At 42.9% G+C, this 13,161-nt stretch overlaps 2 protein-coding genes across 2 annotated transcripts in view; both read left to right on the forward strand.

Annotated features, from left to right (window-relative positions):
* The window catches only part of LOC101116903 (olfactory receptor-like protein OLF3), a 211,943-nt gene that overhangs the window by 22,430 nt on the left and 176,352 nt on the right, over positions 1-13,161 (forward strand). The gene's annotated exons all lie outside the window — the stretch shown is intronic.
* On the forward strand, positions 9,201-10,005 carry LOC132659775 (craniofacial development protein 2-like; the record flags this gene model as incomplete). The annotated part of the gene is given in 2 exon segments (XM_060415179.1): positions 9,201-9,514; positions 9,516-10,005. Coding segments are annotated over 2 exon segments (804 nt in total), but the record flags the coding sequence as incomplete, so codon positions are not given.

Genomic DNA, 13,161 nt, shown 5'->3' on the forward strand with positions numbered 1-13,161 from the left:
TCACATTCTAACTGTTCAACAAGAGGAAAATTTGGGGCACTTCCGAAAGATTCCAGGAAGACCTCCCCACTTGCAGGACAAGGCAGTGGACGACAGGAAATAGCTCTCTCTGTGCAGGCCATGGACCTGTGGGCAGAGGGCCATACCAGCTGGATTGCAGGGTGACGTTAGTTCACTTCAAATCATGAATTCTAATTACAACTGTTAAAATCTCGAGGGTTTAATTTTAAAGTTTTGCAGCAGGCTTTCAACTGGTTCTTGGAGCCACATTATTGTCAGCTGTCTTCGCCATGGGCCTGTGCAGAGGGACTTGGGGGAAGGAGAGAAGTAACTGAGGGAGGAAGGAGAAATGCACACGAAGGGAAAACCCAAGGGAAAGTGGGGGCCGATTTTTAATTAAAACCCAGCTGGGCAATTTGCATCAGTGAGTTTAACCCTGAGAAGGAGAAGGTAGTCTTCGAAATGCTATGGGAATAGGGGCTTGCTTGGCCTCTCCGAGGTAACACTTCCCATAAGCCCATAAACCTTGCAGTAACCGCTCATGGCAGGAACTCGGGGTCTTCCTGTGGGAACTCATGCTTGTATGCTCAGATGTGATGCCCCGCCATGTACAATTTTACTAATTAATGAAGCCTATATTTATTCTGATTGCTGAGTGCTGGGGGAAAGAAAGAAAATGCATTTATTTTCTCATGTCCATTTTTTCTCACTGAAGAAAGAATCCTTTAAAAAAACAACTGTAAAAACAAACAAAAAACTCTGCACAACAGAGTTCTGAGTCTTGGTATTCGATCTTCAGTATATTTATTCCCAAATTAAAGAATTTCTGAGATGAAAGGTGATCTGAGCTATTTTGCCACTTCATTTTATAAATAAGGAAGCTGATGTCCAGTGACTACCTCAAGAAAGTAGAGAAATGAAGAGAATATTTGTTTTCTGACCCTTCTTTCAACCTTCACTTCATGATTCTGTGCTCTCTTTTTTTTCAAAAAATGGATTTACTTATTCAACAAATATTTACTGAAAACTTAGGTGCAATGAACTGGGTAGCATTGGGAAAAGATAAAATGGGAATTTATTCTATTTTCTAGAGATGTATTCTCTGGATGACATGCTCGCACACTCATTCTCTCTCTCTTCCCTCTGCCTGCCTCTAATACCAAATTTAGGTGCCCAAGATTTAGATCATCAGGAGCCAAATAGGACCTGATGCAAAAGAGAAAGTGTAGATACTATCTAGGCTTCCAAAGATTCTAAGGTTGGGTGGACTTCTTGGAGGAAGAGGCTGTGAGGTTGGTCAGTGTCCCAGTGGGCACAACTGACTACTCTAGCTGCAGGCTTGAGGGGAAAATATATGCCTTTGGCCCTTTTAGCTCATGTGCTATGAGGAAGGACAAGATATACCATCAGTCGTGGGTGTATCGAGTGTAGCACTCAGGGATCTTGGCTGGAAAGGAACAGGAAAGAAAAAAAAAAAAGCCTTGACTACCTTCTGCAAGGAAGGAATTTACTAGAAGTAATTTGGGTAATTCTTTTAACTGATGGCATGTATGGAGAACTGGGCCTGAATACACTAGGAACCAGCATCTAGATGTTCAGAAGTGTGGCAAAAATTACGCCACAAAAAGAATTTGGTCAGGAGCAGCTGCAGACACTGGTCAGTGGATGACAGCGACAGAGTTAATTCCATCCTTCACACTCCCCTGGTGTCATCTGCTTGCTATTCAGTGTCCAGTGGACACAACGGACTACTCTAGCTACAGGCTTGGCCTTTTTAGCTCATGTGCTATGAGGAAGGACCTTGGCTTCCACGGAGACTTGGACTACTTGATAAAGACCCCAAATAGAATGAGGATCCAAATGCTGAGCAGCTAGAAAAGGGGGGAAAACACGAGAAAAGCCCCCATGCCTGTTTAAAATTCAATATAATTGGGTTGAGAGCAAATAGATAGTCTGGACAGTCACTGCGGATGGTGACTGCAGCCATGAGATTTAAAATGCTTGCTCCTTGTAAGAAAAACTTAGGCGGTGTATTAAAAAGCAGAGACATCACTTTGGCAACAAAGGTCTGTATAGTCAAAACCATGGTTTTTCCAGTGGTCATGTATGGATGTAAGAATTAGACCAAAATGAAGACTGAGGGCTGAAGAATTGATGCTTTTGAACTGTGGTGTTGGAGAAGACTCTTGAGAGTCCCTTGGACAGTAAAGAAGTCACACCAGTCCATCCTAAAGGGAATCAATCCTGAATATTTATTGGAAGGACTGATGCTGAAGCTGAAACTCCAATACTTTGGCCACCTGATTCAAAGAGCCGACTCATTGGAAAAGACCTTGATACTGGGAAAGATTGAGAGCAGGAAAAGAAGGGAGCAACAGAGGATGAGATGGTTGGATGGCATCACTGACTCAACAGACATGAATTTGAACAAACTTTGGGAGATAGTGAAGGACAGGGAAGCCTGGCTGTAGTCTGTGGGGTGGCAAGAAGTCAGACATGACTAACAGACTGAAGAAAAACAACCTGGATAAAGATTGTCCAAAGACAATCTGGATAAACTTAGTCAGATATCCATTATTTCATCCACAGAAGGTTTATAGGTATGAACTAATAAGTCTTTTGTTAATATTGGTTTATCTTCCATACCCAAAGCTATATTGTGAAATAAGGTGGTATTATTAGGAGTACTTTCAGATATTTTACTATTATGAAAATAATCCCTGAGCTAATTAGATATGTTTAAAAGAAAAACACCTTTTTACACATTAGTCTCTTAAATATCAAGCATATTAAAGTGTCAAATCCAACTGCATTAACAGGAGTTTTGGGTGGACATGTACACACAACCATATTTAAAATATAATAATAATAACCAACAAGGGCTTGTGAAAAATGAATAAACAAGAATAAATGAAAAAAAAATTTTTTTTACCTAAAAAGGGAACCAATCTGGTAGTGCCTTTTAAATTAAACATGCAATTACCATACCATCCAGCAAGTGGGTATTTATCCCAGAGAAACGAAGACTTTCTGTTCACAGGAATACCTGTACATGAGTTTCTAGCAGCTCCACCCATGATACCCCGAATAAGTGACCGGTCAAACAATCTGTGCTACATTCACACCCTGGAAGACTACTCAGCATTGGACAGGAGCCAACTATCGGCACATATCAACCTAATAAATCTGCAGGGAATTATGCTGAGTGAAAAAAGCCAATCCTAACAGTTGCATACTCTAGGATTCCTTTTACACGACATTTTTGAAATGGAAAAACTTTTTGAATTATTTTTTAATTGAAATGTAGTTGCTTTACAATGCTGCGTTAGTTTCTGCTGTTGGACAGTGCAAGTCAGCTATATATAGGCGTGTATCCCCTCCCTCTTGAGTCTCCCTCCCTTCATCCCCTATCCCACCCCTGCAGTTCATCAGAGAGCGCTGAGCTGAGTTCCCTGTGCTATGCAGCAGCTGCCCACTAGCTGGCTGTTTACACATGGTAGTGTATATACGAAATGACAACATTTTAGAAATGGGGCGAAGATGAGTGGTTGCTAGGGTTTTAGAAACAGGGTTACAGGTGAGAGGGAGGTGGGTAAAGAAGAGACCTTTGCAGTGACAAAACTGTTCAGGATCTTAAGATAATATATAGTTTTGCAAAATGTTGATCATTGGAGGAAAGTGGGTAAAGTATACATAACATTGTCTCTATATATGTTTTATTCAAATTGCAGGTGAATCTATGACCGTCTCAATAAAAATTTCAGTTCAGTTCAGTTCAGTTGCTCAGTCATGTCCGACTCTTTGCAACCCCATGGACTGCAGCACACCAGGATTCCCTGTCCATCACCAACTCCCAGAGCTTACTCAAACTCATGTCTATTGAGTTGGTGATGCCATCCAACCATCTCATCCCCTTCTCCTCCTGCCTTCAATCTTTCCCATTATCAGGGTCTTTTCAAATGAGTCAGTTACTCGCATCAGGTGGCCAACGTATTGGAGTTCCAGCTTCAGCATCAGTCCTTCCAATGAATATTCAGGACTGATTTCCTTTAGGATGGACTGGTTGGATCTCCATATTTAGTTGAAAAAAAAAAATCACTCTGGCTGACCTATGGATGATGTTCTATCTAATTTCTTTCCTTTCACTTGAAAACTACTTCATAATTTCCTATAAAATTAAATTTAATTTGCATTCCTCTCTTTCAAGAACATGCCAAAATTTCTCGCTCCAGAGTGAATTGTTCACATCTTCATTGTAGAAATATTCTCTTGCATTTCATTATCTTAAAAAACAACCTTTTCTCTTTGTTATTTATTCCTCCAGTTATCACCCTCTTTCTCTGCTTCCTTACCAAGAAAAGTGTGTCAAAAATGCTTAGATTGTGGATTGTCTCACGTCCCATTCTCCTCAAACTATCCCAACTGTTTTCTGACCCAGTCACCAACTACACTGACAAGCTCACCGGCTAGCCGTGTCCACAGGGACTGACCCCAAAGTTGAGTCTCCACCCTCACTTTATGTGACTTTTTCATGAGCATTCAGCAACTTGCCCATTGACATTTCCCCCTTCCTTTGCTATAAAAAATATTTTCTTTTCCCCAGTTTTGTGATACTGTAATAAATTTGTGCTCTCTCCTTATCTTACCAAACTAGTCTTTCTCAATCTCATTTGTTTGCCTCAAAATAGTGGCTTGGGCACACTAGTGTTCTTTTTCCAAAGGAATTCATTGTGGCCTAAAGAGCTGAATAGTGTCTATATTCTAGTGAGCGCTAAATTTATATTTTCAGACTTGACCTCTGCTCTGAAGTCTAGACTCATCTATCAAACTGCCTATCTAATATCTCCTCTGAATTCTGTACTCCAGACCTCTAAAGTCTAGACGCATATATCAAACTATCTTGTGTTTTCTCTTAATCTCATGCTCTCATTTCCCACTATCTCAGTTAAAGTTTTGAAAAACACTGAGGGCTCATTTGCAGCAACAAGGATGGACCTGGACTTAGAGATTTCCATATTAAGTGAGATAAGTCAGAGACACATATATCATATCACTTGTATGTGGAATCTTAAAAAAAAAGATACAGGGTGCTCGGAGCTGGTGCACTGGGATGACCCTGAGGGATGGGATGGGGAGGGAAGTGGGAGGGGGGTTCAGGATGGGGAACACATGTATACCCTTGGCTGATTCATGTCAATGTATGGAATAACCCACTACAATATTGTAAAGTAATTAGCCTCCAATTAAAATACACAAAATTTTTTTAAAAAGATACAAACGAACTGATTTCCAAAACAGAGAGAGACTCACAGACGTAGAAAACAAGCTCCTGGTTACCAAAGCAAAAAAGTGGGGGGAATAAATTAGAAGGTTGGGATTAATATATACACACTGCTCCTGCTGCTGCTAAGTCGCTTCAATCGTGTCTGACTCTGTGTGACCCCATAGACAGCAGCCCACCAGGCTCCCCTATCCCTGGGATTCTTCAGGCAAAAACACTGGAGTGGGTTGCCATTTCCTTCTCCAGTGCATGAAAGTGAAAAGTGAAAGTGAAGATGCTCAGTCGTGCCTGACTCTCAGCAACGCCATGGACTGTAGCCTACCAGGCTCCTCCGTCCATGGGATTTTCCAGGCAAGAGTACTATATATCAAAAAGATAACCAACAAGGACCCACAGCATTGTGCAGGGAACTATACTCAATATTTTGGAAAGACCTATAAGGGCAAAGAGTAGCTTCCCAGGTAGCGCTAGTGGTAAAGAACTCTCCTGCCAATGCAGGAGACAAAAGAGATGCAGGTTCAATCCTGAGTTGGGAAGAGTCCCTGGAGAAGGAAATGGCACCCCACTCCAGTATTCTTGCCTGGAAAATCCCATGGACAGAGGAGCCTGGTGGGCTACAGTCCATAGTGTTGCAAAGCGTCAGAGATGACTGGGCAAACACACATAAGGGAAAAGAAACTAAATAAGGACAGCTGTATATATATATAAACTGCTATATTGTAAGCCTGAAACTAGCACAGTATTGTAAATCACTATGTTCCAATAAAAACTAAAACAAACAAACAAAAAACCCACTGAGGGCTCAAGGCAAGAGCCTAGATGTCATCCTTGATCTCCGTGTATCTGTCCCCCCCAGGTCCACTTCATCAGCTGTCTATTAGGTCCACCCTCAAAATATAGAGGGTCATATTCTCTGAAAATGATGACTATTTTCCCCTTGCTTTCCAGGTTGTCTGTTTTTCTTATCTGAATGCATTAGTGCTCTAGGGATCAGGACCTCTAAGGATGTGCTGAAGGTGGAGCTCAGAGTGCACATTCTTCTGCTCTTGAGCTTCATGTGAGCGCTTCTACTCTTTTTTGGAGTATGATTGCTTTACAATGTTGTGTTATCTTCTTTCTACTACTACTATTACTACCGGTATCTACTTGTTACTGAGTATAATGCTCATGAAACGTTTCTGCTGTGTACACAGTTCGTTATAGGAAGTTTCTACTTTGCTGTGCTGCAAAATGTTTACGGCTGTGTTTTGAATTTGCACGCTATTCTTTGGCATGACCATAGTTCTCTTATCCAGTGAAGATACTAGATATAGTATAACTGCATCATCGTTGCGTTCTTGTGATTATCTGTTCCCCCAAGCTACTTTCTCTGGACTCGGAGAACTCCTGTGGTCACTTCTGCTCTGGAAAGCACTTTGCACTGGGCAGGTTCTTGCTCTTCTTTTACCTTGTGATACCAGCTCCCCACTCTCGTATTCCTGCCTAGAGAATTCCGGGGACAGAGGAGCCTGGCGGGCTGTAGTCCATGGGGTTGCAGAGTCGGACACGGCTGAGTGGCTAACACACACACACACCCCATCTCGCTGGGGCTTTTAGGGGGAGCCCGCCTGCTGGCTTTCCAATGCTGCTTTACAGTTTTAGAATAGATCCGGTCTTTCTAGTAATTCGGGTCCGGGGTTGAAGACACTGGAGCCTGTGCTTAGTGCGCCATCTTGTGGACAGACAGGAAACGGCTGGGTTATTTTGGTTGATGAGACCAAGAGATTTGGGGACCATCCTGACTTAGTGGAATGCCCTTGATCCACATTTAATGACATACAGCAGGACTAGTGGAAACGTTTATTCAGAGAAAAGAACAACCTCTCCGAAATTAATGTTGGCTGAAGTTCAAGCGAGGAGAGAAAAGAAACAGGCGTGGGAAGAAGTGAAGACAGACTAGAAAATGTCAAGACCTAAGGAATTTGCTTAAAAACTGATTATATCCCTAGAAAGTTTCCATCATAATTCTCCACGAAAATTTTACCGAAAACATTCTCATAAGTATAGCATCTTGAATATATAAGATAGGTGGGGAGAAGACCAATGGAAAGTTCCCACACATCCAGTCTGACCACAAATATGACCAAAATTTATGTAGACAGCTATGAAGTATAAAAAAATAGAAGAACAGCTTAAGTCATCTTGCAGCTTCCTTCTACAATAATGAAAGAATTTCTTTGAATTTCAGTAAATATCATAGGGCTCTATGAGACGTTTAGTGGGTACAGGTGTTCAGTTCAGTTCAGTTCAGTTCAGTTCAGTTGCTCAGCCGTGTCTGACTCTTTACAGCCCCATGAATTGCAACACACCAGGCCTCCCTGTCCATCACCATCTCCTGGATTTCACTCAAACTCACATCCATTGAGTCAGTGATGCCATCCAGCCATCTCATCCTCAGTCGTCCCCTTCTCCTCCAGCCCCCAATCACTCCCATCATCAGTCTTTTCCAATGAGTCAACTCTTCGCATGAGGTGGCCAAAGCATCAGAGTTTCAGCTTTAGCATCATTCCTTCCAAAGAAATCCCAGGCTGATCTCCTTCAGAATGGACTGGTTGGATCTCCTTGCAGTCCAAGGGACTCTCAAGAGTCTTCTCCAACACCACAGTTCAAAAGCATCAATTCTTCGGCGCTCAGCCTTCTTCAAAGTCCAATTCTCACATCCATACATGACCACAGGAAAAACCATAGCCTTTACTAGACAGACCTTAGTCGGCAAAGTAATGTCTCTGCTTTTGAATGTGCTATCTAGGTTGGTCATAACTTTTCTTCCAAGGAGTAAGCATCTTTTAATTTCATGGCTGCAGTCACCATCTGCAGTGATTTTGGAGCTCCCCAAAAATAAAGTCTGACACTGTTTCCACTGTTTCCCATCTATTTCCCATGAAGTGATGGGACCGGATGCCATGATCTTCGTTTTCTGAATGTTGAGCTTTAAGCCAACATTTCACTCTCCACTTTCACTTTCATCAAGAGACCTTTTAGCTCCTCTTCACTTTCTGCCATAAGGGTGGTGTCATCTGCATATCTGAGGTTATTGATATTTCTCCCGGCAGTCTTGATTCCAAAGCTTGTGTTTCTTCCAGTCCAGCGTTTCTCATGATGTACTCTGCATAGAAGTTAAATAAGCAGGGTGACAATATACACCCTTGACGTACTCCTTTTCCTATTTGGAACCAGTCTGTTTTTCCATGTCCAGTTCTAACTGTTGCTTCCTGACCTGCATACAGATTTCTCAAGAGGCAGGTCAGATGGTCTGGTATTCCAATCTCTTTCAGAATTTTCCACAGGGGTGAGGGGCAGCGGCAGGGAGGAGCAACCCCACGTCCAAGGAGCGGTGGCTGCATGGGCGCAGGAGGGCCTAGAGGAGCTATCCCATGCTGAAGGTAAGGAAGGGCAACGGTGAGGAGATACCCTTTGTCCAAGGTAAGGAGCAGCAGCTGTGCTTTGCTGGAGCAGCTGGGAAGAGATACCCCACGCCCAAAGTAAGAGAAACCCAAGTAAGATGGTAGGTGTTGCAAGAGGGCATCAGAGAGCAGACACACTGAAACCATACTCACAGAAAACTAGTCAATCTAATCACACTAGGACCACAGCCTTGTCTAACTCAATGAAACTAAGCCACGCCCGCGGGGCAACCCAAGATGGGCGGGTCATGGTGGAGAGGCCTGACAGAATGTGGTCCACTGGAGAAGGGAATGGCAAGCCACTTCAGTATTCTTGCCTTGAGAGCCCCATGAACAGTATGAAAAGGCGAAATGATAGGATACTGAAAGAGGAACTCCCCAGGTCAGTAGGTGCCCAACACGATACTGGAGATCAGTGGAGAAATAACTCCAGAAAGAATGAAGGGATGGAGCCAAAGCAAAAACAATACCCAGCTGTGGATGTGACTGGTGATAGAAGCAAGGTCCGATGCTGTAAAGAGCAATATTGCATAGGAACCTGGAATTTCAGGTCCATGAATCAAGGCAAATTGGAAGTGGTCAAACAAGAGATGGCAAGAGTGAATGTCGACATTCTAGGAATCAGTGAACTAAAATGGACTGGAATGGGTGAATTTAACTCAGATGACCATTATATCTACTACTGTGGGCAGGAATCCCTCAGAAGAAATGGAGTAGCCATCATGGTCAACAAAAGAGTCCGAAATGCAGTACTTGGATGCAATCTCAAAAATGACAGAATGATCTATTTGTTTCCAAGGCAAACCATTCAATATCACAGTTATCCAAGTCTATGCCCCAACCAGTAACGCTGAAGATGCTGAAGTTGAATGGTTCTATGAAGACCTACAAGACCTTTTAGAACTAACACCCAAAACAGATGTCCTTTTCATTATAGGGGACTGGAATGCAAAAGTAGGCAGTCAAGAAACACCTGGAGTAACAGGCAAATTTGGCCTTGGAATACAGAATGAAGCAGGGCAAAGACTAATAGAGTTTTGCCAAGAAAATGCACTGGTCATAGCAAACACCCTCTTCCAACAACACAAGAGAAGACTCTACACATGGACATCACCAGATGGTCAACACCAAAACCAGATTGATTATATTCTTTGCAGCCAAAGATGGAGAAGCTCTATACAGTCGGCAAAAACAAGACCAGGAGCTGACTGTGGCTCAGATCATGAACTCCTTATTGCCAAATTCAGACTCAAATTGAAGAAAGTAGGGAAAACCGCTAGACCGTTCAGGTATGACCTCAATCAAATCCCTTATGATTATACAGTGGAAGTGAGAAATAGATTTAAGGGTCTAGATCCGATAGATAGAGTGCCTGATGAACTATGGAATGAGGTTCGTGACATTGTACAGGAGACAGGGATCAAGACCATCCCCGTGGAAAAGAAATGCGAAAAAGCAAAATGGCTGTCTGGGGAAGCCTTACAAATAGCTGTGAAAAGAAGAGAGGCGGAAAACAAAGGAGAAAAGGAAAGATATCAGCATCTGAATGCAGAGTTGCAAAGAATAGCAAGGAGAGATAAGAAAGCCTTCTTCAGCAATGAATGCAAAGAAATAGAGGAAATGAACAGAATGGGAAAGACTAGAGATCTCTTCAAGAAAATTAGAGATATCAAGGGAACATTTCATGCAAAGATGGGCCCGATAAAGGACAGAAATGGTATGGACCCAACAGAACCAGAAGATATTAAGAAGAGGTGGCAAGAATACACAGAACTGTGCAAAAAAGATCTTCATGACCCAGATAATCACGATGGAGTGATCACTCACCTAAAGCCAGACATCCTGGAATGTGAAGTCAAGTGGGCCTTAGAAAGCATCGCTACGAACAAAGCTAGTGGAGGAGATGGAATTCCAGTTGAGCTATTTCAAATCCTGAAAGATGATGCTGTGAAAGTGCTGCACTCAATATGCCAGCAAATTTGGAAAACTCAGCAGTGGCCACAGGAGTGGAAAAGGTCAGTTTTCTTTCCAATCCCAAAGAAAGGCAATGCCAAAGAATGCTCAAACTACTGCACAATTGCATTCATCTCACACTCTAGTAAAGTAATGCTCAAAATTCTCCAAGCCAGGCTTCAGCAATATGTGAACAGTGAACTTCCTGATGTTCAAGCTGGTTTTAGAAAAGGCAGAGGAGCCAGAGATCAAATTGCCTTTGACTGTGTGGATCACAGTCACATTAAGCATGCATTAGATGGGAATGTGATAAGAAGTATTGGATGAAGCTTGGGTAGTTGTGGCTGCAGGTGAACAGTGTGCCTGCTCAGGACACAGCTGGGCATAGCATTTCTTCTAAGAAATGACCTTGAAACTGAGACCCAAAAGAGGAGCCAATGAACCGTTGGTCCATCTTTCTTACTAGACTCCTGTCTTTCCAAAGCTGGAAAAAAGCAAATTCTTTGTCTATCCTCTGTGTCCAAGTTCAGTCACACAATTGTGTCCAACTCTTTGCGACCCCATGGACTGCAGCATACCAGGCTTCCCTGTCCAGCACCAACTCCCAGAGCCTACTCAAACTCATGTACATCAAGTTGGTGATGCCATCCAACCATCTCACCCTCTGTCGTCCCCTTCTCCTCTTGCCTTCAATGTCTACCAGCATCAGGGCCTTTTTCAATGAGTCAGTTCTTTGCATCAGGTGGCCAAAATATTGGAGCTTCAGCATCAGTCCTTCCGATAAATATTCAGGATTGATTTCCTTTAGGATTGACTGGTTGGATCTTGCAGTCCGAAGGACTCTCAAGAGTCTTCTCCAGAACCACAGTTGAGAGAGATCAGTTCTTTGGTGGTCAGCTTTCTTTATGGTCCAACTCTCACATCCATGCATGACTACTGGAAAAACCATAGCTTTGACAATATGGACCTTTGTTGGCAAAGGTCCAAAGGTGCTTTTCAAAGGTATTGTGTCCAAAGGTACTTTTCAAAACAAGAATTCCTTGGTGGTCCAATGGTCAGGACTCCACGCTTTCACTGCCACGAGCCTGGGTTTGATCCCTGGTCAGGGAGCTAAGAATCCACAAACCAGGTGGTGTAGAAGAAAAAAAATGGAGTGTATGGTTTCAAAATCATGCAATTCTAGAGGCGAAGGCCTTGGTGACCGTTGGTTATCTTCACCATCAGTGGAAAACTGGCTTGTGTTACCACTGTCTGGACTCAGATTGTAGTGCAGCTCACCCACTGTGAGTAGAGGAAAGAGATGTGAAATCAGGAGCGTCTGTTTCAGGCAAGTCCTGTGGGAAAAGATAGGAGTCACACTGCTCTAACAGCAAGCTGGAGAGGACTTAAGGAAGGGGGTATTTTTAGTGGATGTTTCTGATGACAGGTAATAGGAACTCAGCTCAAACTGGTAGAAACACGAGGAATTAATGATTCAAGAAACAAAAAAGCCTGGGCATTGACATGGAGCTGACAGCGATACTAGGTCTAGATTCTTGAACAGTGTCCTTCGGGATATAGATGTTTGTCTTGATCATCATTGTTTTTCATTGTTCGAAAGGTTTCATTGTTCTTCAGCCCTCTTTATGCAAAGATGATATTGCAAGGCAGCTCCTGGCTTAAATGGCTCATCGGAGCTGTGATCTCAGGAAAAAAAAGTTGTTCTTCCAGTAACTTTATTACTTATCAAAAAAGGACACTGCCAGGTTCTACTCGAGTCATATGAACAACCATGATCCAGTCAGCAGGTCCAGGAGATGGCATACTCTGGTTGCGCAAACTCTTTTGATGGGAATGCCGTGGTCCCTTGATGGACAACCCCTTCCAATCACAGAGAAGGCAGAGGCAGCTCCCAAGAGGAAGCTTCATAGCACAGATGAAAAAAGTAAGCAAGTCCACTATAGAAAGGCGCATGTATGTATTGTATATTTCCTCTTTGAGTTTATACTTGGCTTCTGTAATTAGAGGAAGAGTCGCTATGACCACGTGCTTTTTCAGTTAATCCGTTGATCTGTTTTAAATTCTTGCTCTGCCGTCAGTTTTTCACTTCAAAATCTGTTTCCTTGTCTGCCAATGAGGATTATGTGTGCACACAGTTTAGCAGTACTCCAAAATCTAAGTTTCCTGGTATGCCAATGAGGAAGCAGTACTCCATTCATCATGGCTGTGCAACAGTATTCATCTTCCAGCACAGAAGATTCTGACCAAAACGCAGCCATGCATGCCGCGCAAAGCTTTCATCAGCATGCGTGAAACAAGCCAGTATTTCCTTTGTTCTTTTGGCTTGCCTTGGTCTATCTTTCAGACACTAACATCCGATTTTCTCAGATAACAGACTTCCAATTGTCAGGAAATTGTTTGATTGTTTCCTAAAGGAGCCAAATGGGGTGTCTGGTAGGCTGTGTGGCAGCTACCATCCGTGGGGGTGACGTGGACAGGTGTGGC

Source organism: Ovis aries, chromosome 4 (genome assembly GCF_016772045.2).
Source record: "Ovis aries strain OAR_USU_Benz2616 breed Rambouillet chromosome 4, ARS-UI_Ramb_v3.0, whole genome shotgun sequence".
Lineage (NCBI taxonomy): Eukaryota > Metazoa > Chordata > Mammalia > Artiodactyla > Bovidae > Ovis > Ovis aries.